Raw genomic sequence first — 24,745 nt, 5'->3', positions numbered from 1 at the left:
AAGGAAGGCAAGGAAAGGAAAGGGGAGGACAAAACGATGGGCACAAAAAAGGGGAAGAATTAGAAAGGCTGTGAGCAGGGCAAGGGCTGGAGGCAGGTCCACGCTGGCCACCCATGCTTCAGCCTTCAGGGCTGCCACAGAGAAGCTGCTGCCAGGGTCTGGGATTTACACACTAGCACCCGGCCCATGGCTGTTCTGCACATTGACCAGCAATGCTGGGGGCAAGGACTCGCTTCCAGGCAAAGCCAACGCCAGATTTCACAGGTTGCGACATCCAAAAAACCCCGCGAGCCCATGTTTGGTGTGCAGAGGGTCCGACCTCTCCCTCTGAGTCAGCTCCGGGGGCCGCTGCAGATCCTCTTTACTACCAGACCCTGGGAGTAGCTGCGTCTGGTGCAGAGACACACGGGACATCGGTCTCGGTCCTTGGCCCAACGCTGCAATATCAGCGAGCCACTTCCATCCCACCCACAGTCCTCCCCTTCCCCCGGAGGAGGGAAACCCAGCCTTGAGTCTTGGCAGCCAGCAGAGGTTTCTTCTTCTGATCTTCCTCTTCCCAAGCCAAAGGAGGAAGAAGCAGCCTTGCCCCTCACATCCATGTGCTGCTCACTGGGCAGCCTGTTCCCCAGTGAGCTGAGGCTGGGGAAATGGCTCAAGGGCTGCTCTCCCACTGGAGTCAGCTTTCCAGGACACAATGACTGCTGAGGAGCCCTTTTCTCAGGCATTGCAACTGGATGAGACGTGGCCTGGCGAGAGAGGAAGAGGGGAAAATCCCGTTGTTGATCTTACAGATTTGGACTCTGAATAATTCAAAGCTTAAGGCACACAAGGAAATCCTTTGAGCACTCCCAGACCCAGTTCCCACAACTCTTGGCATATCCGCTGTGGGGCTGCACCAGGTCCCACCATAACCCATCCCCTGCTGACTGTGGAGGAGGGAGGGGGAAGATGGCGAGGCTGTGGAGGAAGGCAGGAGGTGGTGATCTCCTCCTGCGAAGCAGGTGACACTGAGCCTTGCCTCACACGCCAGAGGCAGAGGGAGAAGGGACCTCTCGTTCAGCAAGAGGGTAAACCCAGCAAAGCAAAAGCAGCCCGGCATCCCTGGAAAGCCATGGTGCGACTCCAACCCCCTGTGAAGGCAGGGCACTTCGGGAGGTCTGGGGGGAACAAGACCACTCCCCAGCGCCTCCCTTCTCCATCCCTCTGCTGACCCCTCGCCTACCCCAATCCCTTCCACACTCCCTCCTTCCCTCTCCCAGCAGCCCACTCTCCCAGCCTCCCTCCCCTGCCTCTCCCTCGCCCTCCATCCCAGAGCCCTCCCATCCTGCCAGGTTAATTTGAGTTCCTGATTTGCATAGGCAGCAGATCACAATGTTCTGGAAATCCCCTCCTGCGGCCGGAGCTTCCTCCCCGCTCTCACAGCGTCACTGTCGGCCTTCTGCTTCCCTTCCCTTGTCGGAGCACCGGGACGCATCCGATCAGTGCGGCACAAGCAGCAGCCCCCAGCGAAACCCGCTGCTGATGCCAAGAGGCACCCGTCGGCAGCACCCCGCAGCCCCCTGCAGAGCTAAGCCCACGAGCGGCCCCGGGGTGCTGTGCCAAACCAGCTGCACCCACCGCCTGCTCTGCAGCTGCCCCTCTGCTCCCGCCTTGCTCTGGGGCCAGCTCCCCGGCACTGCGCCCCATCACCCCATTAGGATTGAAATGTGCTCTGTTCACCCAGCAGCACTGAGGGCAGGTGGATTTACTGGGCGCCTGGGGCTGCTGAGCCATTTCCACTCAGGATTCGCACCACCAGACACGCACAAAGCCCGCCCTGCTCACCCCTGAGTGGGGTCAACATGGAGGAAGCTAGTCCTGAAGCAAAACAAGCAGGAGCAAAGGACAGGAGAGCTCCGCCACCCCCACCCGCAGTCTGTGCTCCTTCTCACCCCATTTCCTGCAGCAGTGCCGCAAACGTGGAAGCAATATCAGGGTGCCTTCACACAAACAAGCCTCCACTGAAGGTGCTGAACCCAACCCTCTGTGCCAAAAAAACCCTAGTATGTAAAAGTGTCAGCTATGAACACATCTTCACAGCCACGCAGGCATGCTCATGAATCACAGCTGCCGTCAGGTGAGTTTTCTCTCCTGGGAGCACGGCAGGACCGAAGGAATGAGGAAAGACCAACGGGACCAAAAGTCTTTGGTTTTCATAGCGAAATTCGTCCTGGCGCTTGCGCCAGCCCGAGCTGGCAACCTCAGGTAGAAACACAAAGAGCAGCTGGCTAGAGAGGTGAAGAGGCATTGGGTGAGAGCACGCCATCGACCGACCACCTCCATGGGTACCTAGGCTGCAGGCAGGCCCCAGACCCCATGGCTCCTCACCCCTCCTGCCAAGCACCCACGCTCCTACCACCCGAACCAGCCTGACTAAAGCAAGGCGCTTTAGTGTGCAGTTCACACCCAGCAAGTGTAGACTAACACCCTGCCAGGTACAACTTTGTGCCTGCTGGCGAGGAGCTGGGGAGCTGGAATCAGCCTCTGTAAAATAGAAACACTTAAATGTTTGGTGTTTATTCCAGCACCAGCTGGCTCCAGCCTTGGTTCTGACCATCAGTTGTCTTGGTGGATGGTTTCTAGGGACTACCTGCAACCCTGGCACACCATCACCTGTCCAGCTCCACCAGCAGAGCCAGCTCTTCCCTGCTTCCCTGGGAACACGCATCCTGTTCCGACTCCAGAGATGGACGAGAACGGGATGGAAACACGCGTGGGACAATGACAATGCCTCTCGCAAGACACAGCAGTTTCCCTGGGGAGAAGCATGACATGTTTGCAAACCCCGTGAAGTCGCTCAGAAACCAGGCAAGGAGAATGATGTAACCAGGCTCTCCGGTTGTCCAAAAGTGAATCACAGCCTCCACGACAGCCCCCCCCCCCCCCCCCTCCTTTTGCTGACTAATACCTGACATGGCCCCTGGAAGGAACAGCACAGGAGAGCCCTTTAAGTGGTGCCTGGCTCTCTATCAAAACCACACAGAGGCTGTCTGGGACCTCCATCATGGGGAATTCCCCTTCTCCATGCCTAAAAGTAAGCTCAGCTGGGCCGGCCTTCCTGCATTTGGGGATCGCAGCTGGAGAGCGCCTGGCCCAAAGGGCTCTCACCCCCCCGGGACCCGGCCGGGTGAGTAGAGCAATGCTTTTTTTCGGTGCGAGCGTGCCCAAGACAGAGCAAGGGGAAGGCGGGCAGCTTTTCAGCTGTCAGCCCGGAGCGCTGCGAAGCTGAACCATGCCACCCCCCTCCTCTCCTCACAGAAATAGAGCAGGTTTTGGCTATTTTTTGCAGGCTGAGACATTATCTTATAAACAAGATGCTTTCTGGTTCTGTGGGACTGCATTTAGCTTCAAAGCCAGGTTTTCCAAGGGTTTACAGAATAGCACTGGGCCTCTGGGGTGAAACAAGCCCTTTGGGGAACAAAAGGGAAGATGTTGCCTGTGTGTGGGGTCCTGCTGTCTCGTCCCCAGTTGAGACCTCGGACACGAGCACAGCCAAAAGAGCATGTCGGGATCCCAGCACCTGCTGAGCTGTCTCATAACCCAGCCAGGCTGCCAGGGCGATGTCCTGGTTGGAGTGAAGGGCAGTCAGGGAAAGGAGTTTGTTTTTTTTAATTTTTACAACCCAAAAAACCATCAAATCGCCAAGAAGCAGTGGAACTGCCTGAACTGAGTAGGAAGCCAGGACTGGGACAGCTGGAAACAGCACGATTGCCAGTGAAGGACACCTTCGCAAGCCCAGTAGCAGTCACCTACAGAAAGGAGAAAATGTCAGGAGTGCAGAGAGCAAGCAGCATGTCTGTTTACAGCAGGCTTTCTTTGCTTCTGGTTTGTTAGTTTATATATATATATAAAAAAACCCCACCTTCCTTGTAGCAAAACCAACAGGAGAATCAGGTAGCTATGGAACAAGTCCCAAAGAGCTATGTGAAACCAGAAGGCATTCCCTGTGGTTCCTGCTCCTCTGGCTGATTTCTGTTAACAAATGCACAATAATCAAAGTAGCAGCATAGAGGAGAAGGATCCCCGATAATAAACACTCCAGCTGGGGGGTGTAACTTCCTTGTGTAACGTTAACTCAGAGACACAGGCTCAGTGGGGAATTCTCCCTGCCTCAGCCGCCAAGGAGGAAAGATCTGGTAAGCCTCAGCGGGCCAGTGGGAGTACACAAGCCTCCTTCCCAGGGCACCCGGGGCTGAGGGGTGAGCCTGGGACTGCCGCAGCCCACCTGCCAAAGCGGCCGAGGACCCGGCATCTCTTCAGCACAGCCTCCCCTCAGCTATTCCTCCACACCCCAACCCGGCTGCACCCCACAAGCGGCACCGGGGGTGCAAGGGGCTTCCTCCGCCCCCCCCGGCAGGAAGGCGCCGCGGCCGGGCCCTGCCCTCCCCTCGGCCCCGCCATTTTGTCTCTCGATAAACCAGGGGAGCCTCTGCTGGCCTCGGGTCTGCCGCTCCCCAACGAGCGGAACCCCCCCTAAGGCGAAGGCAGGCTCTTTCCACCCCCAGGGCCCCACTATGCCGGGGAGGTCCGCGGGACCCCGCGCAGCCCCAGGGAACCCAGAAGGGACAGCAGCACAAACAGCAGCCGCCCTACCATAACAGGCCGCTCATCGCTTCTCCCCGCCCTCCTTATTTATACCCTCCGCGCCGCGCCGATTGGCTGCGGCGCCTGTCCGTCAGGCTGGGAATTTCCCGAGGGCGGAACCGCTGCCCCCCCCCGCCCCGCTTCCTCCCGTACTGGCGGCGGAGCGGAGCGGTACCGGGAGCGGCACCAGTACCAGTACCAGTACCAGTACCTGCCCCGCCCCGCCCTGCCCCGCCTCGGGGGCGCACTGGCAGGTGAGCTCGGAGCGGTACGGGGGCCCGCCGCCCTTGGGGAGAAGGGTCCTGCCTCGGGCACCGGGGATGGCGCCTGGGCACCGGGTCGCGCCGCCCCAGCGAGGGGTCCCGGCGGTTGGGAGGGGCTGGCGGGGCTCGGGGCTGCGCGTTGGCCGTATCTGGCCGGTTCCCGGGCTGTTGGTTTCCGCGGGCGGCCGAGGTGAAGCCCTGGAGGGGGCCGGGGCCGCGCCGTCCCCCGGGGACCTGCTCTGAGGCCGGCCCGGATGCTGCGGGCTTGTCGCGATAGTCGTGCCGTGCCTCAGTCTCCCCTCTCTCGGGGCAGGACAGGGGCTGCCGGCTCCCCTCGCCGCTCCCGAAAGGGCAGGGTGGTTGCAGGGGAGCCTGGGCTCCCCGGCGGTGGCAGTGCCCGGGGGAGGAGAGGAGAGGAGAGGGGCTCAGACGGGTGCTTTTGGGGGGAGTCCCTCCTGCCCACCGGCCCGGGCGGGCTCTGGGTGCTGCTCCCTTGGGCCGGGCAGCCCCGCACCCGCTGCCGTACCCCGGGCTCGCTCCTCCCCTTGCTCTGCCTTACACAACCCCGGCGTTTCCCCAGGCCCACGCATCTGTCTTCTGACTACTTCTGGGCTTGCGGTCCCCCTCGGGCAGGGTCGGTGCGTGGATCCCACCCCGGGGGCTGCGGGCGGCCGCACTCCAAGGAGCCTCCAGTCGATGGAGGAGTCCGCATCAGATGCGGATCCAGAGGCTGGAATAGCCAGAGTGGGGATGGCAGCCTCCCCTCCTCCTTAGGGGAGGTGGTGCACAGCTTGCCTCCCCATCTCCCCTCCCTCAATTCCAGGCTAAGGCTCCCACTGAGGGCAGAGAAGAGAAAGATGCTGCCTGTCACCCCTGCTTTTGGGTGAAAATAGCTCCGGATGGGACTCGGTGGGGACCTGCAGCCTCTTGGAGATCTGGCTGGCCCGTTCCTCAGTGCCCTTGGGCACAGGTTGCTCCCTGTATCAGGGAGGCAAATGCAACCTTTCCCCTTTAGCTCGTTGTTTCCATCTGCTTGGGTGAGTAAGAGCTGTTCCGCTGCCACAAGCTCTTTTGGAGTGCAAATTTCATTGAGAGCGCTGACAGAGGCAGCCGAAGTGTGCTGGAGCCGGGAGACCGGACTTTGAGCGCTGGGGCGAGTTCTGGAGGCAGGAAGGTTCCAGCCAGGCACGTCCTTGAGAGCTGTCTCTGTGGCGAGGCAAAGTAAGCAATAAGAAAAGAGGAGAGGCTTTTTGCAGCCTTTGGCATCGTTCCTGGCTCTGCAAGAAATCCCACGATGCCCTTTCAGCCTGACCTATGCCAAACAGACCAATTTAGCACAGGGCTGTGGGTCATTGCTTGCCAGCAGCTGGTACAAAACACTCGTGGGTGGAGGAAGCTGAACCTGTGGCAACTCCTGTGGCATTGCAGATTTTGTTTTAAAGCAACAATGCTTACACTTTGGGTGACAGAGGTAGCTTTGCTGGTGTAGCTTTGCAGTGCTACTGTCTTCTGCTGCTTGGTTGTTGCCCAGCCAAAGCGCACCAGGTTGGACAGGAGTAGCCCAGGTTGTGCTGGAGCTGCAACCAAAGGGGTGGCTGTGCCTTGCTCTGCTCTTGAGTGCTGTGACAAGCAGCCATGATGCTACTGAGCTCTGCGGGGGGAAGAAACAGAGCAGGCAGCATGAAGCAAGATGTCTTTGCAGCAGAAAACAGAGTCTCGCGTAAAACACCACCGTGCTGCCCAGGGGAGCACCACCACCAAGTCTGGCTGCCTGTTCTGCCCATGCCAGAGCTTGGACCCGTGGTGAGGAGCTCTGCAGCTGCGTGTGATTACCCATGTTTGTAAACCTGGCTCTGAATGGGGAAATGCTTTATTTTCCTTGTAAGCAACCTCATCGGAAGCAGGTTGTTTTGTGAAGCCTCTGCGGGAGGTGGGTTTCTCAGGCAAGGGTAGGATTTCTGGCTAGAGCACATCTGTAACATCTGCTGTGTTTCGGATGGGGCTCTTGCCTTTCCCACCCTCTCTCTGCAGCTGCCCAGGCTGGGAAGAAAAATGCTTCAAGTGGAGGTTCAGACTTTTCCCTTTGAGACCCGAGTCTTGCAATGCCTGCTTTCCTCTTCTTTTGTTACTCCCGGCCCAGAGAGTCCAGTTTTCTGGATTGCAGTGCCCAGGAACTCTCCTTATTATTGCTTCCTCCTAAAGCCAGCTCTGCTTTTGCTTCCCTGCAAATGAGACTAGCCCAGCAGCCCAGGAATGGTTGTCCCTGGAGCTGGGGAGCTGCTAGAGCTGTGGAGAGGAAAAGACACCAGGCTGGGGACTGTGGCATTTTGTCGAATTCCACTAAAATGATTAAACAAAAAAATCCCTCCATAGTGTCTATCTTGAGTGGCTTTTGCTTTTCCTCTGAGGAGGAGGGATGCCGGGGGCCCGGCAGCCCCAGTCATGGGAAACCGATGCTGGCAGCCTGCAGGAATTTGCTTTCGCCTTGTGGGATCCTGGTGGGGAGGAGACTTCCTGGGAATGTTGCACGCCAGGGTAAGGAAAACCCCATTCTCCTAAGGGCTGGGCCGAGCCCCCACCATTGAATCATGGGATGGGAATTGATGGGCTGGCAAGCCCATGGCTTTGGCAGGCTGGTCTCCACCCTGGGGCTCGCTGCCGAAAGCAAACTGCCAGCGGTGCCAGCCCATTCGCTGCGCGGGATTCGCGTCCTCCACCTTTGTGTCTTCAGCTGTTAATTAATTTTAAAGCAGGAACTGTTTCCTTCTGCATGGCCAGTGCAGCGATGGCTGCAGTGCTGGTGGCCATGGCAGTGATGCATGTCTTCCTGGGTGACAGCGGGGAACAGTCTGGCCACGGCTACACGGTGCCAGCTCGCTCCCAAGCTGCAGCGCAGCTATTTAAATAGCACCCTGCTTTCGTCTTCCCCTGGGAGTCTCCCCTGCCCTCTCACTCTCTCATTCTCTCCTTTTGCTGAGTTGTCATAAAAATTTACTACCTAAAGGTCTCGGTGCCTCGCTTGCAACCAGCAACGCCCACGGGTGACCGCGGTGTCTGGCAGCCTCTGCTGGCGGCTGGGCACAGAGATGGTGAGCTATACCCAGGCAGCCACGGTCCGTGGCCGGCCCTCAACCCCCGGGGCTGTGAAACACCATTAGATTATCTTAGAAACTGTTGATTGGCAAAAAGAGAGGTGTTTTCTGGTGGTTTGGTGGTTTCTTCTGGAGCTTGTGTTAGTCTTGTTTTCTTTGCGTTTCTAACCATTGTTAGGTGCTCATCTATAGTCCTTTCTCTCCTCCCCTGGTGTTTTTATTGAAACATGAGGTTTTCCACTGCAAATCTCACCTTTCAGAACTCTAAGGGGAAAAAACAAACCAGGACTGGGAACAGTGACCTGGTCCAGGGTCCTGTCCTCAGGGTGACAGCTCAGTCCCAGTGGCTCCTTGCAGAAATGGGGCTGTTCCTCCACCTTGGGCAACCCTGCCCTGACCCTGGCGATGGGCTCAGATGTTGCGGAAGCCCTTCCCTCTTGCTGGGTCTTGTTTGCTGGTGAATTCATGGCTGGTCTGTGCTTCTGTCAGCTGGGGATAGTTCAGTTCCTCTCCCTGGCTGCTGTTTGAAAACAGCTCCAGCGACCCCTCTGCTGCCATCTGCCTGGTGGGGTGCAGACCTTGGGTAGAAAAATCCTTGATAAAACCATGAGAACTGGGAACAGCAGAGGCTTTCAGTGGCTCCATCCATCTGGAAGAATATGGGGTTGCTGTGGGTGAGCTCTGCTGGTGGGCAAGGTGGTCAGCGCAGCTTGGGTTTGGGTGTTTGGTGCCGTGTTGCTTTGCGGGCAGAGATGCACAGGGGTAGGGGACCTCCTGCACATGTGCCACAGGGCGAGGTGAAAAACCGACCAGTTTGGGGTCTGGAGTGCAAAGAAAATGGGGGCTGGTATTTCAGGCTGCTGCAAAGCTGCACGGGGGAAGGATGCCATGTGAGAGGCCAGCTTGTCCCCACCTTCCCCGACCCAGACCTGGGTTTGTCCTGGCAGAGGACACGGACGCCCCGTGAGATGCTCGCTGTAAGATCACTTTGCTAACCAGCTCCTCCCAGAGCCCCAGGTTTGGATCTGGAGCAGCGCATGGTGACCAGATGCTGGTGAGAAAGCCTCAGCTCCCCAGCCTGCCTGTGGCATTGTCCCTGTCCTCTACCGGGCTGGCCAGGCAGGTAGCGTGGCCATAGGCGATGGCATTTCCCTGCGATGGAGGTGCCACTGGGTCCCCAGGCCACATGCATGCCACCCTGCCATGCTGGGCTCCGTCCTGCCCACCAGCAGGTCTGCCTGGGGAGTTTTCCTCGTCCCGCGGCGGGGAGCCAGCGGTGATTTTGTACCGGCTGTGGCGATGCTGCCCGGTGCTGGGACCCGCGGCACAGAAACTGCCCTGGTTCTTCTGCAGCTTCCTTTCAGCTGCTATGGGCTCCAGAAATAGCTGCCGCCCAGCCCGCCCTGCAGCTGGGCAGCTCCCGGTGGTCACCACCTCCAGCTGCTTGGGACGGGGCTGCCGGCTCCTTCTTGGGGTTGTGGGCGATGGGGGGCTTGGCAGTACCCGCAAAGCAGGAGGAAGGTGAGACCTACGACAGATGCATCTCCCAAAAGCAGACTGCTGCTGAGGCCGTGCATAATTACCTGCCGCCAAGGCAGGCGTTAATTGCCGCTCCAGTTGCGGGTGCTGCCAGGTGGCAATTGTCATCTGGAAAGTCCCTGCTGCTCCCTGGCAGGCAGGTCACCTAAACCGGTGATCAGCCCGGATCACTCGTGGCATGAGCATTAGTCTGAGGTCGAGACGGTTTCGGGTACAGGCTTCCCCCCTTCCTCTTTCAAAATGGTCCCCCCTTGGCTCCCTCCTGCTCACGAGCGCCCAGCTGCCTTGGCTGGGTGGAAGAGCGCTTGGGCGTGCCCACGGGTGCCTCCCGTGGTGCCCCCCGGCAGCTGGCACTGCAGAGAGCGCCCCAGCTCAGGCTGGCATCACCCCCAGGGCTGTCTCAGCTGCCATGCTGCCCAGCTTTGTAGCGAGCTGGTGGGGCGGGGGGTGGTATTTTTCATAAGTTGGGCCATAATTCACAGCAGCTGCTTTATCACCCCCAGGAGATGGGTGAGAGCTGGGGCTGGGATGCTGCCCGGCCATCCCCAGGCCAGACCTCAGCAGGAGGGAGGCCATGGGCCACCCACGAATGCAAGGAATTAAAAAAGCAAATAGCACGCTGCGAGCGGGTGTTTCTTCTCCTCGTACTTTGCTCCCAGCCTGGCGCATGCCTGGCTGTTCCCCGTGTCCCGATTCGGGAAGCCATGCCGTTGGCAGCCAGTTTCTCTGGCTGAGCCGGAGGGCAGAGCAGGTCTCTGCCTGGCTGCTGGGGCTTGTCTACCCCGCCCTGGTGCTGCCCGTACAGTCCATTGGCTGTGGGTTAAGGCTTTTGCAGCTGCAGACACTGCCCCTCCCCAAACAGCCCCCCGCAACCCTTTCTGCCCCCCAAAAATATCTTGCGGTGAGCGGGGTGCTTCGGTGACGGTGCCCGGGTCCGCGCTGGTGTGGGTGGATGCTCCTGGACTGGGGTCTCCATCCCCACTGGGATGCAGGGGCAAGCGGCTGCAACCTCCTTGGGGATTCCCGCGCCCTGCAGGGGTGAGAACTGGCCTCGGGTGGGGGTGCTGGTGATGCCTCCTCGCGTGACACTTCTCATGGCCGTGAGTCACCCCGGCATGTTCACCCCAAGCAGGGCTGGAGGGGGAAGTGCCTTCACCTGGGACACTTCTCCAGCTGGCAAGCAGCGAGGCAGCCCTGCCTCTGTTGGTGTGGCACCCTGGACCCCTGCACGGTTGGGACCAGGGGACCGCGGCGCCATCCGGGGCCAGAGGAACGTGACGCTGTGCTCCGTTGCCTTGCAGGGATGCCCATCTGGGAGGTAGGCAACTGAATGGCGGGCATGGAAGGGAGAGGACCCTACCGCATCTATGACCCCGGCGGGGGGACAGAGGAGAATGGATCCACAGCCTTTGAGCGGCTGGTGGAGGAGAATACTCGGCTGAAGGAGAAGATGCAGGGGATCAAGTCTATCGGTAACTGCTGCGTGGCTGGAGGATGAGGTTTGCCTTTGGGGCAGCTCAGCCTGTGCCCACCGAGCCTGGGTGTTTCTTGCTCTATTTAGGAAGGGTGCTATAAGAAGCTGGGGGTCTTGGCACTGGGGCAGTAGTAAAGCTCTCCCTGTCCTGGGGGTTGAGCAGGATGTCTGGGCTTTTTCACACAGGGGTGCAGAGGGAGCAAGGCTTTTGCTGAACTCCTGGGGTGCTTTACAGTGGGATAAATGGCTGAAAAAAGGCAAGTGATGGAGCAAGGTCAGCTTCCTGGAGTCCTGCAGTGGCAGGTCGCAGGTGCCAGGATCTGTTCTGCCTTTGATGAAAGCCCTCACCTCCCACAAACCCTGTTGGGTCAGGGGCTTTTCCCGGGTGCTGCTCAAAGACCCTGGCTTTTGATGCTCCCCACGGTGGCAGGGATGTGCTGGCATTGAAATGCCCCAGCTGAGTCGCGCCACCCCCTTTGTCCTCCTTGGCTGCCTTCCCCCACCCACCCCTGGTTTTGTTTTCGGTCTCGTGACCCAGCTTCCACTTTCGAGTCCCGCTTCTGCAGCCGAATTTCCACCTGCCTCGTGATTCCTGTCGTATCACCGTGCCCCTACCTGGGACCGGGACCTACTGATGTGGGAGCAGCTGCCCGGGGTGGGGAGAGGATTGCATTGCTGGTGCCAGACCTCAAAGCGAGCAGGCTGGACCCCTAGGTCCACCACCTAAGCTGAAATTTGGCTCTTCTGGGAAGCGAAGGAGACCTCTGAGAGATGCGGTGCTGCCCTGCTGCCTCCCGTAACCAGTCCCCTGTGTGTCAGCATGGGGGACTGTGCAGCCAGTGTGCCACTGGTATAGCTTTGCCGTTGGATTTGGCCAAGAAAAGTTCTTTCTGGATGAAGAAGGACCACGCTGGGCACTTCTCCACCCAAGCAGGGGACTTGGTGTTGGTGGATGGGGCTGCCACAGGGCAGGCACTTGGGGAAGGAGGGTGAGCATCCTTCTGTTGCCCACAACAGGAGAGCTGCTGGAGGAGTCTCAGGTGGAGGCATCCAAGCTGCGGCAGAAGGCGGAGGACCTTGTGAAGGACAACAAAATGCTGATGGCATCATCTTCCTTGGAGGACCTGGTGGAAACCGGAGGTAGGAGACACGAGGCTCGCTGGGGAGGGATAACCTGATGGCTCAGGATCCTGAGCTCGGGAAGGGAGAGGGTGTGAAGGAGTCTTTCGTGAAGGTTTCTTGCAGCCCTGTCATCTCTGGAGTGTATCAAACCACTGCCGTCCTCCCTTCTCCTGGAGGGAGGTTTCTGTCCCGTCCCCATAGCTGGGGTTGAAACCACCCATCGGTGCCCAACCTCACAGGGTGTCTGCTCTCTGCATCCCCGTGCCAGGTGGGGAGAGGCCCTGTTCTCCAAAAGGCTCATTGCTATGTCCTCTCCCCTTTCCACAGCCGTCGGCCCTGATCCCAGCTCCACACAGGCTGCCCCAGGTAGCACCCAGCCAGACACGGAAGCACGGAAATCTCCTCCAAGTGTGAGTCCGGTGAATGCGAGAGCTGATGCTGGCATGGCTGGAGGGAGAGACTCTCCATCTAGTTAAAGCAAAAGGAGGCAGCCTTTAGCCTCTAGAAACGGGGATAAATCTGAAAGGGAGGGGTCAGCTTCCTTGCTGTGCTCCTCCCGGCAGTCCCCGCCTCTGTGCAGTGGGCATCCTGGGTTGCCATTCTCTGGGGAGACCTGACCTGGCTGCCTCCCCTTGCAGGGATCCTCCTCGGAGTTCGAGATTGTCACTGTTGAAGCACAGGGGTTTCCCCAGGAGAGCGGGAGAGCGGTGAGTGGCCCTGGTGCCTGCAGGATTTGGTGGAGAGTCGAGCCCGTTGGTGCGGCGGTGGTACCGGAGGCATGGGAGGGTGTGGAGACAGGCAGCAGTGTGCCCTAGTGGCGTAGCTGCCGGCAGGCACAGGCAGGGCTGGGGGACCCGTGTCAAGGCAGCCCTTGGGCAAACCACAGAGGAGGGATAAACTGCACCTGGGCGTTCCCAGGGGAGCAGAGCCAGCCCCACGTACAGCCCCCAGGACAGTGCTCGTGCTGCAGTGCCCAGCCTCCGCCGCCAATGAAGGTGAGGGGACCTGGCCGGTCTGCAGGCAGGAGGGAACCACACAGCCCCATGGCTGGTCCTCCCTGTGTCTCTCTGGGGCCGGAGGGCTCGGGAGTGATGGCACGTGTGCCCCAGCATGTACTGCTCCTCTCGCCTGGCCAGGGCAGGGAGAGGGGACAATGTGCAGGCTGCCCTCCAAGGGCAAGGGCTCCCGAGTACAAGTGGCCTGGCCAGGCTGTCTGGGCAACGGGGCCAGCAAAGCAGCCCCAGCCAGACTGGGACAACAGTGTCTCCAGATGCCACGTGACAGACAGGAAGGGCTGTGATGACCCGAGGAGCTGTCAGCGATGCTCTGACACTCACCTCCTGATGCCCACACTGAGTGGGAGGACCAGGTCTCCAAGCCCTGTCATTGCTGACAGGGTCTGCCCCAGCCGAGGCACCTCCGTGTGCTCTGTTTGCTGCCACCCGAATGTCCCCGTGGCTGGCGCTGCCCTGTCCTGTCCTGGTCTGGCTTTTTGTGTGTGCTGGAAGGGAGGGAAGGAGGGATGGGGAGCCCAAGGGGAACGAACATCAGCTTCTACCGCATGGTGCCAGTATGGGGACATGCGCTTGTTGCACATCCCTGTTTGCATTGGCTAGAGAGGCTCCAGGAGGGCTTGAGTCTCATCGGACCCTCCTGGGGTGCAGCCATGGGGTGACGGAGAATGGGGTGGCATCTGCTTGGCGATCGGCTGCCAGCGCCTGAGCCAAGTGCTAGTCCCGTGCTCGTACCCAGGCTCTCCCAGGTGCTCCAGCTTGGCTCAGGTCCTCATTGCCTCCCCTTGCCAGCCAGCGCTGGTGGGAGGAGCTGGCCGTGCCCAGCACACACCCTCCCATGGCAGTTTTGGGGCTGTAAACCCTGGGGCCAGGGAGCCAGGGACACACTGGGCTCCTGGCCCCATGCGGTGCTGCCCAGGGCATTCCCATGAGTGGCAGGCTGAGTCAGTGGGGCTGGGAGCGGAGCAGGCGAAGGTGTGCCAGCACATCCCCACCTCCTCCCCATCAGTGCCGTGTGCGCTGGGCTGGGCTCTGTTGTGCCGGCAGTGTCTCCTAGGCAATGGAGGAGTTAACCAGCCACACCAGGGGAGGACGAGCCTGTTGGGGACACCCCTCCTGCGTGGGTGGGGGTACGCCCTGACACTGGTGGGTGCGCCCTGACCTGGGCTCTCCTGGCCACCGTTTAAATCCCATGCATCACCCTCTTGGCTGCCGCCTGCCAAAGAGCCCGGGTTCCCGGCGCCTGGCATGCCACTGCAGCAGGGGAGCCGCAGAGGGAGGACAGGAGGAAGGAGAAGATGGGGACTGGGGTAAGACCACCCCTCACATGGCAAACCTCAGCACCCGGCACAGACCGGGGTGTATGTGGAAAGGACAGTCTCAGGAGCTGGGATTTCTAGTCTTGGTGCTGATGGGGAGTGTCGGAGTTTCCCGTTGTTCAGTGTCGACAACGGAGCGGGAGTTGCGATTCCGGAGTAATGACAGATCCCAATATGAGTATGGTCATCCGCCTTTATTCATGCATATAACAGGGTTTATATAGTTATCTACTATAGGCACGCGCTTCATAACAACCTATGGTTGGTTAATTACAGCTGTACACGCGCTCAATTATAAGCTATGATTGGGTTAAAGTTACTGTCCACGCGCTTATTGCTTCTACTCGATTGGCGGTTGGCAGCAGGACATGTTAGCCGCTTACTTCACCTCCTTATAGATACAGTTTCGTTACAGTTGTTTGCCCGGCCCATTGTTCTTTGTTCTGTCCGGGGAAGTCCCGGTGGTCATCCTGCTGTGTCAGCATGTCTTAGTTACTTTTTGATACATGGGTTGCTCAGCGATACCAGATCGTGGCCTTGCTGAATCAGCCATTCCTCCACAGGGGAGAGCTCAGGGGAAGAAGGGACCAGGGGTAGAGATGCCTCCATTGCTGTCGGCAAGCCGGGAGCGTGGTCGGCACAGACTGCTGAGGGGCACGGGGAATCAATCAGCTGGGAGAGCTGCTGCCGTAATGTCCCTCTCCACCCGGGGACTTGGTATCCCATGTCCAGTGGCTGGGAATCAAACCTTTACAAAGCTGACACAATTTTTCAGTGTACCGAGCGAGGGCTATTGCAGAGTGTCTCGGTGCTGGCCCAGCTTCCCGCCACAGCCCTGGATGGGAGACAAGGCTGACCTGCCCCAAGAGGGAACTTTGCAATGCTCCTTGGACCGATCTGACTGTGCTTCATCCCCTCCCCATCCCCAGGACTTGGAGCAGCTGCCGAACGAGGATGCCAACCTGCTGCCCCAGCTGCAGCAGCTGGAGAGCACACTGAGCGGCTGTGCCAAGGAGGCCAGCAAGGACCAGGTCTTCGTGCGCATGGGCTACATGGCCTCTGAGCTCAAGCGCCTGGCCTCTAAGGTGCACAAGAACGAGCAGAGAACTTCGTTCCTGCAGGTGAGTGAGGGCTGACCGGGCTCTTCATGGGCATTTCCCCCCCTTTTTTTTTCCTTTTTTTTTTTTTTTCCCACCAAGCCCCTCCTGTCCACCCCGAGGTAGACACCCACCTGCATGCCAGGGCTTGGTGGGAGGTGGGTGGCCAGGCAGGCTCCTGGGGCTGGCCAGCGGTCCTCACGCTGCCGGCGTTCGTCCCCCAGACGCTGTGTGAGACGCTGCACAGTGAGAACAAGGAGCTGCGAACCAAGCTGGAACGGGACCTGGAGCAGAGAAACCAGGCGCTGGAGAAGCTCAGGTGAGGGTGGGTGGGTAGAGAGGGGGACAGAGCTGCCCTGGGTACTTCTTCACGCTGACCCGGCCCTCCCTGGCTGCAGGTGCGAGAACCAGGAGCTCCGGAGGATGGTGACACTGAGCAGCCAGGACAGTGGGAAGAGGGAAGCTGCCGAGCAGCAGCAGGTGAGGGAGCAGCATCACCCTCGGAGAGGGTTGGGAAGGAGGCGGGGAACCCGCTGACACATCAGCAAATGTGGCCTCATTTTAATCGGGTCCCCAGTATGACCAACAGGACTTCTCAGGGTCTTGAGGGGATGGGGGAGGCCATGGGAGGGGAACCGGCTCGTGTTTAGCCAGCCTCAGGCACAGCCTCTGCAAAAGCCCTGAGGGGTCCCCCCCGTGCGCGTCCAGCAGAGCGGGGCCGTGGTGGAGAAGGCGCCAGGCAGAGGAGAGCTGGAGGCCAAGGAGAAGAAGGTGAAGATCCTGGAGCACCAGCGCAGGGAGGTGAGGATGGGGCTGGGAAGGAGGCACTGCCAGGAGCAGGGTGGGAGCAGACAGTGGGGGCGCGTGGCTGAGATGGCACAGGGAGACTGGGGCAAGGCTGCAGAGCCGCAGGGAAGCACTGCTGGAGCTGGGATCTCTATCCAGCTGGTCCCCAAGGTGCTTTCACGATGGGAGGCTGCTGGGGACTGCCATGGCTGGCTTGGGGCAGGGGTTGGGCTCCTGTTCAACTCTCCCTCTCTCCCTGCAGCTGCTGGAGGTGAATAAGCAATGGGATCAGCACTTCCGAGCCACAAAGCAGAAGTATGAGCAGAAGGTAAGGTTGGGTGCTCAGGGGGCACGTCTCTGCTCGCTGCCAGCTGGGAGACTTGGAGGAGACTGGCTGTGGGGGAAGGTTTTCAGGCTGCCTGTGCCACCTCCTTCCCTCCCACTGTGGGTCCCTCCAGGCAGGCCAATGTCCCCACTCCCTCCCGGCAGGTCACGGACTTGCACCAGGAGCTGGCTGAAGCCCGCAGGGCACTGACCGAGCTGGAGTCAGAGCGGGAGCAAAAGCAACGGGATTTCGACCGCAAGCTGCTCCTGGCCAAGTCCCGGATTGAAACAGAGGAGGTGAGTCTCTCGGGAAGGGCAGCAGGGAGCTGCTGGCCCCATCGCCCTGCCCGGGCTGATCTCCATCCCCTGGGTCCCGCAGGCAGAGAAGGAGAGGCTGGCCATGGAGCTGAGAGACCTGCAGCAGAGGATGCGGTTCCTGCAGGAACAGCTGGCTCCGGTCACCAGGCAGCGGGAGTACCAGGAGAAGGAGATCCAGAGGCTGAACAAGGTGGGGGCCAGGGCACAACCCCTCCTCCTGCCTAGCTCCTTGTCCAGGCGGGAGCTTGTGTCAGACGATGCCCACTACATCTCCTTAGGCTCCCAGGAAAGGGGGATGGGGGGGTCTGTAGTCCCTCTTGCTCTTGCCCAGTTATATCTGCTTCCCACGCTGGGCGTGTGCCCATGGCCTTCTGGAGATGTCATGGGCACAGCACCTTGCTCTGACCCCCCCCCCCCTGCTGCTCCTCTTCCTCTCCAGGCGCTAGAGGAGGCCCTGAACGTCCAGGCCTCCCCGCCACCCATCTTTGCCAGCACCATGGAGCCAGCAGGGAAGGTGCCACAGCAGGAGCTACTGACCCAGAATGAGCTCCTCAAGCAGCAGGTAGGGCAGGACACAGCTGCTGGAGGCAGGGAGGGAGCTATGTGCCCTGGACCTCCCTGGCAAAGAGCCTGCTGCGGCTGGGAGCAGCCCAGCAGTCCTAGCGGGTATCTGTGCCACGGTGGTGGGGACTGAACTCAGCATGCTCCACGCCTTCAGCTGGAGGGACCACAGCCATGGGCCACCATGCCAACCCACATGCCTGGGGCTTGGCATAGCTGGTGTGGTCAGGGATGGCAACGCAGTGACAGGAGGTGCTTGGGGGAGCTGTCCACCCTTGGCCAGGTACACCCACACCCCTCCCTCCTGCCAGGTGAAAATTTTCGAGGAGGACTTCCAGCGGGAGCGGAGTGACAGGGAGAGGATGAATGAGGAGAAGGAAGAGCTGAAGCAGCAGCTGGAGAAGCTGCAGAAGCAGCTGGTCCTCTCCAACAACCAGGTGAGCAGCACTGGGTGTCACCAGCAGGACCCTGGGAGCCCCATGTCCCCTCCGTGTGTGACAGAGGTGTGCTCATCCCCAGCATCACAGCCCCCATACCCATCATGGAGCAGGGGCTGAGCGGAGACAGAAGGGCTGGAGCGGTGGTTTTGCTGCTGCTTGTCCCTGCCAGAGCATCTCCTTTCACTCGTCTCTTCCTCTTGCCCCTCTCCTGGGGGATCAGCGCAGGCATTCCCACAGGGCATGGCAGCATCCACTGCCCCATAGACACAGGGGGGGTAGCAGGGTGGGCTCTGCACTAACCCCCCCTTGCTCCCAGCTGCGAGCCTCCAAGGACGACTGCCAGCGGGAGAAGGAAGAGAAGGAGAAGCTGAAGAAGCTGCTGAAACAGCACAAACAGGTGGGGGCGGGGAAAAAACCCTTCCCAGGTGGAGGGGCTGGGGGCTGTGGGCCTGGCCCTCGTCTCCTGTTGGAGGGGGCAGCTCTGAGCTGGGCAATGGGTGGTGGCGGTGGGCTGCCCTCAGGGCTCTCCCCAGCATCTCCCCCGGCTCCTTGCAGGCTTCGGGAGAGAGGCTGCACCCTGAGCCACTGCCAGGGCCACTGGGCCCTGCCTGCCCCATGTACCAGTACCAGTACAGTTCCCCCGTGGCTCACCCCATGTACCACGGCTTCGACGAGTGGCAGCAGAGCCGATACCCACCAGCAATGCCAGGCGAGCACACGCCAGGACAAAACTTTCACCATTTTCCCCCGGTGAGTGTCTACCCCTGCCGGCACGAGGGGAAGCAGAGGGTCCCATGCGAGTGGGTCTGGGGCTTGCTGCCAAGCAAGCGGCTCTTCCAGGGTCACCGAGCAGGGAGCTGAGCGCATGTCCTGTTGGCACGTGAACACTCAGCCCTCATCCTCCTCCTCCTCACACCCTGGCAATTGAATATGGAGAGCCAGCCTTGTGATTCATATCTCTGATAATTCACTGTTTCTGTTCCATCTCCTCCTGCAGCCCGAGTACCCCTGGCGCCCGCCCTGCGCCATGGCTCGCAGCCAGAACGCTCAGGCAGTGGCCGGGGTGAAACCGGTCCCCAAGGACTTGGGTAAGGCTTGGACCCTCGGCGAGGAGAGTGCCACTGTCTTTTACCCCGAGACCCTGGGCAGTTGGCTGACCACTTGGGGGAGGGATGGGGGAACAGCTTGCCCAGGCAGTGGCCATTTCCCTTCAGCCCCCACCTCTGATCAGCCGAGGGGATGATTTTGCTGTGGGATTGGTCCCTGCTGCATCCCCTCCACCATCCCCCCAGCATCTGAAGGCAGGCGTGAGCCTGAGCCCCAGCAGCCTGCAGCGTTATGGCAATTGGTGCTCGGGGGATAATGACCATCCCGTGGCTGGCATCCCTTCCGTGGGGCTTGTCTGGGTACAAAGAGCTGCGCTTACACCGTGCCACCCCTCTCTTGTGTCTCAGAACAGGCAGGTCCCCGATTGCCCTAACGCCAAGGACCGGCTGCGCTGCAATACTGGCAGAAGAGGAGTAGGGTGTGTGTGTGTGCCCGTGTGTATATATCTAGGAGCTTCCTCTGGCTGCCATCCCCATGCGTGGACATGCAGTGGACGTGGCCGCACCCGTGGCCTGGAGTGGCTCAGCAGTGCATCCCCTCGAGGAAAGTGTGAAGGAGGGACCGAAGGTGCCGTCATGGTGGTGGCCAACGCAGGGTCAGTCCCCTACGGCCATCCCCTTCCCCACGAGGCGTCAGGCCTGGCATCGCTGTAGACCCGAGCCAGGACTTCAGGGAAGAGGAGCTGGTGTTTCCCAGGAGCGTGCCAGGAGCTGCCCCGGTCCAGGGGCTTCGGTTCAGCCCCTGGAGGAGCAGGTGACAGCAGGGACTCTCCTGGTGGTGGGAGATCCCGTGCTCGCAGGCAGGTGCCTGCTGCAGCCACGGCCCGGGCTGAGGGTGGTTGGTGTCTTTGTATTTATTTAAGGACTGAAGCATAGCTGAGTCTCTCTGGTTTTATCCTGAAAGCTGCTTTCCCTAGGGGAGCCTCTGCGCAGGACTGGGAGCGATGCCAGGGCTGCTGGTCCCTATGTGCTCGGTGTAGCCACGGGGCCAGAGCAAGGACAAGGGGAACCCAACCCCTGCATGGGTCTGTTGCCCCAAGTGCATGCCCCCCACCTCCCTTCGGGTGCTGGGCTCAGCCCCTTGCCCTCCCCTCTCCTGCCCCCTACCTCTGCCAGGGCAGGGAACCCCCTGCTCCCCCCTCTGCCTTTCCGTGCAGCAATGGCCTTGGGGCCAGCCTCAAATTGCACAGATCAAATCTTGCTCCTGGAAATCAAGTCTGGAGGGGAAAAAAAAAAAAGAACAACCAACCCTATTTCTGTAAGCATGGTTGTCACGTGCATCACAGCAGGAGCCACGGTGCCCCAGCATGCTCCTCACAGGGGGCTGGTCCCCCCTCCCAGCCACTTTTGCCCCCCTGTGCTCTGCACCCCATCCTCTCCCCAAGTGCTGGCCTGTGATGATAAATCCATGTTTGCAGTTGACCTGAAAAAAAATTGAGTTTCTCCAGCTGGGAGCCATCCCTCCCTGCTGGTACCTCCAAGCTGGCCACTGTGCCCCCAACTCTTTCCCCCCGCCCCTGGCCAAGAAGCGGGGCTGTGTGTTTGCAGAGCCTTTATTTGGCGTTCCTGTGGCAGGGGCGAGGGGCTGGCCATCCCCAGCCAGGAGAGGAGCACGTCTCTGCGCTGGGACCACGGGCAGCTTGAATGCACTGAAGAGCTGTTCCGTGCCCACCAGGATCAGGCCAAGCCCGCCCCACGCCGGGGGCTTTCGGGCTAAGCCTTCATGGAGACGTGGTCTTCCACTCTGGGGGCAGCTGGCCCCTGCACCCCCCGCTGTCCAGCAAGGCGGGATGGCAGAGCTGGGGGGGGGCAAGCTGGGGGCCAGAAGGAGATGTCACTGCCAGGGGTGGAGGTGGGACACGGGGTTATTGGGAAATATCCCCCGCCCATCGCTGAGGTCTCTGCCACTGGGTTGCCCAGCCCAGCATCCCAGTCACAGGGTGGCAGAGACGGGAGCGATGGAGGGGGCAGCGTGCTGGCTCAGCATTTGGTTCCTGCTGCTGGGGAGCATCCTGGGAGGGGACGGACGAGGAGCAGCCCTGCAACAGCAAGGGGGGTGCCAGCGGCAGGGGGGAAGCCACCCTCTAGGCTGGCATCCCCCACCTCTACTGGCCCTGCTGCTGCTGCCTCATGTAGGCGATGATGTCGTTCTTCACGACAGCGATGTTGGCGCGGTGGTACCAGCGCATGACAGGCACGCCGTCGGGGCCCACCAGGAACTTCTCAAAGTTCCACTTGATGTCGTGGTTCCGCAGGGGCTCCCAGAAGAGGTTCTTGGGGTTCCCGAACTCTTCCGCCACCGGGGGACAGGCATTCTGCAATGGGGGCCAGTGCATCACTGCCTTGCCCCCCAAAACAACCAAGCTGGATGCTGCCTCCCCACCCCCCACCACCATGGCACCCACCTTCAGGAAGGTGTAGACCTTCTGCTCCTTGGCCCCATTCACGTCCCCTTTCTGGAAGAGCTGGAAGTTGGGGGTGAAGCCGCCCCCCGGCCGGACATACCTGCAAGGGGAGGGTGGGCAGAGTGTCATGCAACAGGCAGCTCTTGGTGCTGCACAGGGGTAATGGGGGAACCCCAAGCCCTGTGCTTTTGGTGGCCACAGCCCCAGGCTGGGAGGGGGTCACAGCCAGCAGGAGCTGCAGCCTGTGCACCCACCGCCTGGCTGGGGACCGCAGCCTAGCCGGGGGGTGGGGGGGGGCGGGCAGGTGCCCCGCAGCCCCTGCCGCAGTACTCACTTCAGCGCAGGGAGGATCTCCGAGTTCTGGCCGGGTTCCTGCTTCCCGAATTGGTTGGAGGGGAAGCCCAGGACAACGAGCCCATAGGGCCCCAGCTCATTTTGTAGTGCATTCAGTTCTGCGTGCAAGCAGAGTCAGGGGTGGGTTAGGAGGGGACCAGGCTTACCCCCACACCTGCACCAACCCCCTTGGAGCATCCCCGGCCATGCCGGGTCCTGGGGAGCAGGCGTTACCCCTTCCCCCAGCTCCCTGGGGCAGGATGGACCATGGGGACCTGCCAAGGGCTGCACGCTTGGGTTGACGCCGCCTGCTCCTCGGCTGCCTGCCCTGTCCCCCGGGGTGCCCGTGCCCTGCGGGACCCTTACCAAGGTACTGCAGGGTGAGGCCTCAGTACGTGGCCACGTTGACGAAGAGTACCATCTTCCCCGCGTACTTCCTAAAGGGGATGTACTCGTCCCCGTCGATGGTCAGGGCCCCATAGTCGTAGATGGTGCCCTGCACCGAGCCGTAGCATTTCACCTGTGGGGCGAGGAGCATCCAGTGGGACCAGGCTGGGGGCTGCCGGCCACCCCGCTTGCCCACCCAGCGGCCACCCACACCCACCAGAGCAGCGGGTTCAGCCCTGGCACTGGCTGAGACGGCAGCTGCCAGTGTTGTGTCTCCTGCCCCAAATGGCGCTGGCGGCAGCCAGGCTCCGACACGCCAAGGTCAGGGTGGCGGGACAGGCTGGCGTGTGCATGCACATGCACACATGTGTGCACAGATGTGCACGCCTGGCCAGCGGGGCTGGCTGCAGCTGGAGGCCAGGGTCAAGCAGGAAGGCAAGGGGCTGGAAAACAGCCTGAGTTGGCGTGGAGAGCCCGGCCCCAGCCTCCCCGGGGCTGCGGGTGGGCAGGACCCCACCACCCCTGCACGCACCCTTCTGGGGAAGGGGCAGCCAGAGCACCCTGGAGCAGCACTGGCTGCTGTGCCGTGGCCAAGCCAGGCCCAGGCAAAGGAGGGATCAGGGCTGGATCAGACCCGTGCAGGGAAGTGCCGGGGTGGAGCAGCCTCTGCCTGCGGTGCTGCAGGGGTTAACCCAGGGGAGTCCATCTCCTGTTCCCATCAGGTGACCCAGGCTCACCCAAGTGCCACCGAGGGGGCTATTTTGGGAGCTGGCAGGAGATAAAGTCCCAGGGGCTCTGCCCGGGGAGCTCAGCCTCCATGGGGCCGGCCGGATCCTGGCGGCAGGGCTCTGCTTCGCCCGCCCGGGGTGGGGAGGCTGGCCGGGGGTGATGGTCACCCCTGCTCTCTGCCCGCCGGGGCGCGGGGGCACAGCGGTCCCCGCACCCTCCAAACATGGGTGCGCCCTCCTGGACACAGTGCATGGAACAAAAGCCCTGTGCTCTGCCCCTATGGGGGGGTCACTGGGCGGGACGACGAGGCTCTGTCCCCAACCCCAGGACAACGATTACCCCTTCGCAATACCGGCTCAGAAAAATCCCCCCATGATCCAAGCATCGGGACAGGGAGGGGAGAGGGTCACCGTGCCCCACTCCTGCCCCTGGGAGCTCTGCAGCAAGCCTTGGGGACAGGCGGGTCCCCAGGGTGCCACATTCCCCCCCCCCTTCCCCCCAGCCCCCGTGGGGAGTCGTCGCCGCCGCCGCCCCCCCCCCCCTTACCTTCTCCCTCTCCTGGCTCTGCCCCGGCTGGACGAGCCCAGCCAAGAAAAGGGGCAAAATCCAGGCGCTGCGGGACCAGCCCCCCATGGCCGGGGCGGGCGTGGAGTGCGGGCACCCTCCTCACACCCCCGGGGGAGAGCGGTGGGGACACACACCCACACCCCTCTCCCTGTCGCCTTCTGCCACCTCCGCGCCCGACAGCCGAGAAATAGCTGCTGGGCTGAGCGGGGGGAGCCAATCGCCGGGAGGAAGGACGGGCCGAGGGCTGCGTTAACCGTGTGGGCCCTGGGCCGGACACGGCGCCGGCCGGGGGGGGGGGGGATGCGGGGAGGAGGGGGGTGGCAGTGCCGTGCCGGCACCTCGGGGGGGGCAGGGGCGTGGGACACCCGCGAACACACGGGGCAGCCGCATGTGCCGGGGGTTGATGCAACGCGTTCTGTGAGCCGAGGACCCGGGGATTAAAACCCGCACGGCGGAAGAGGTGCCAGGCGGTGTCCCCAACCTGCGCAGGGCACCCAGCCGAGGTGACATCCACCCCCCGAGCGGGGTGCTGGGACCCGAGGAGCAGGGACCAAACCGCCCCAGAAGCATCCCCGGGGAGGCTGGGCTGGGGTCCCGGTGCCCTCCCCCTCCCGTGGCTGTGCTGCTCAGGGGTGGGGAAGGGTTAATCAAGCTGCTTTCCTTTGCAGCCCAGCAAATTAGGGTGCTCCTAGAAGCAACCCGGGAGTAGGGTCCCTCCCGGGGCGGGGGAGGGGGGGAAGGCTGTGCCGGGGCTGGGGGGCCGTAGCCCCATGGTGACCCCGTTGTGGCCAAGGGCAAGGCACTGCTGTCCCTTAGCCCTTGGTGTCCCCAGGGGCAGGAGTTTCCAGGGCACTGTTTCCATACCCGGGGAATGCAAACATTTACCCTGGGCTGGCTCCAAGGAAAATATCCGTGGTGAGGTGTAAATTCCCTGAAATCCCACAAAAAAGTTATCTGATGGGTGAATTAACTGGCCGGAGGGGAGCTGCGGGGTGAGTGGTTTGGGGTGGGGGCTGGCCTGGGACAGAGGGCAGGACAGGGTGGCAGCGGGTGGGCCCTGGGGAGACCATGGGTGCCAGCACGAGGTTTGGCTTTACTAGAAAGCAGGGCCTGCTCTGCCAGGGCACTGTCACCGAGCCGGCTGCCGGAGATGCCGCCAGGGAAGGGGAGCGGGGCCGTGGGCTTGGGGGAGGCTGGGAACAATCTCCCATCCCATGTCTTTCGCCAGCAGGAACGCCGTGTCCTGG

The 24,745-nt window shown here is 61.3% G+C and overlaps 2 protein-coding genes and 1 long non-coding RNA gene across 8 annotated transcripts; 1 reads left to right on the top strand and 2 right to left on the bottom strand.

Annotated features, from left to right (window-relative positions):
• Positions 1-3,095: 3,095 nt before the first annotated feature.
• TNIP1 (TNFAIP3 interacting protein 1) lies at positions 3,096-19,952 on the top strand. 6 transcript variants are annotated; one of them, XM_076350324.1, is made up of 18 exons: positions 3,096-3,166; positions 10,819-10,989; positions 12,009-12,131; positions 12,441-12,523; positions 12,752-12,820; positions 15,375-15,566; positions 15,767-15,861; positions 15,941-16,022; positions 16,251-16,343; positions 16,591-16,656; positions 16,818-16,949; positions 17,032-17,160; positions 17,410-17,532; positions 17,843-17,968; positions 18,288-18,368; positions 18,527-18,721; positions 18,969-19,059; positions 19,431-19,952. In XM_076350324.1, the coding sequence occupies exons 2-18, from the start codon at positions 10,848-10,850 to the stop codon at positions 19,493-19,495; spliced, it is 1,887 nt and encodes a 628-aa protein (XP_076206439.1). In that variant the 5' UTR covers positions 3,096-3,166; positions 10,819-10,847; the 3' UTR covers positions 19,496-19,952. The 6 variants fall into 6 exon arrangements, with proteins under 6 accessions (XP_076206439.1, XP_076206440.1, XP_076206442.1 ...); XM_076350325.1 differs by lacking the exon at positions 3,096-3,166 and adding an exon at positions 4,797-4,877 and having other exon boundaries at positions 16,254-16,343; XM_076350327.1 differs by lacking the exon at positions 3,096-3,166 and adding an exon at positions 4,797-4,877 and having other exon boundaries at positions 16,254-16,343; positions 19,426-19,952.
• Positions 3,633-4,006, bottom strand: LOC143166175 (uncharacterized). The gene is made up of 2 exons (XR_012996375.1): positions 3,902-4,006; positions 3,633-3,788 (listed from the first exon to the last, which is right to left on the bottom strand). It is a non-coding gene; the product is annotated as an uncharacterized LOC143166175 (long non-coding RNA).
• Positions 19,953-20,616: 664 nt separating the features above from the next.
• GPX3 (glutathione peroxidase 3) lies at positions 20,617-23,674 on the bottom strand. Its single transcript, XM_076350330.1, has 5 exons — positions 23,478-23,674; positions 22,182-22,335; positions 21,817-21,934; positions 21,483-21,582; positions 20,617-21,392 (listed from the first exon to the last, which is right to left on the bottom strand). The coding sequence occupies exons 1-5, from the start codon at positions 23,562-23,564 to the stop codon at positions 21,183-21,185; spliced, it is 669 nt and encodes a 222-aa protein (XP_076206445.1). The 5' UTR covers positions 23,565-23,674; the 3' UTR covers positions 20,617-21,182.
• Between the last annotated feature and the right edge of the window lie 1,071 nt (positions 23,675-24,745).

Source organism: Aptenodytes patagonicus, chromosome 12 (genome assembly GCF_965638725.1).
Source record: "Aptenodytes patagonicus chromosome 12, bAptPat1.pri.cur, whole genome shotgun sequence".
Taxonomy (NCBI): Eukaryota; Metazoa; Chordata; class Aves; order Sphenisciformes; family Spheniscidae; genus Aptenodytes; species Aptenodytes patagonicus.
This window is presented reverse-complemented; position numbering and strand designations above follow the sequence as displayed.

Bases quoted from the DNA above. Each gene is read 5' to 3' on its own strand.
- TNIP1 (XM_076350324.1), top strand. From the start codon at position 10,848: ATGGCGGGCATGGAAGGGAGAGGACCCTACCGCATCTATGACCCCGGC. The intron at 12,821-15,374 runs GTGAGTGGCCCT...CCCCATCCCCAG, and splicing joins CCCAGGAGAGCGGGAGAGCG to GACTTGGAGCAGCTGCCGAA. The intron at 18,722-18,968 runs GTGAGTGTCTAC...CTCCTCCTGCAG, and splicing joins ACTTTCACCATTTTCCCCCG to CCCGAGTACCCCTGGCGCCC.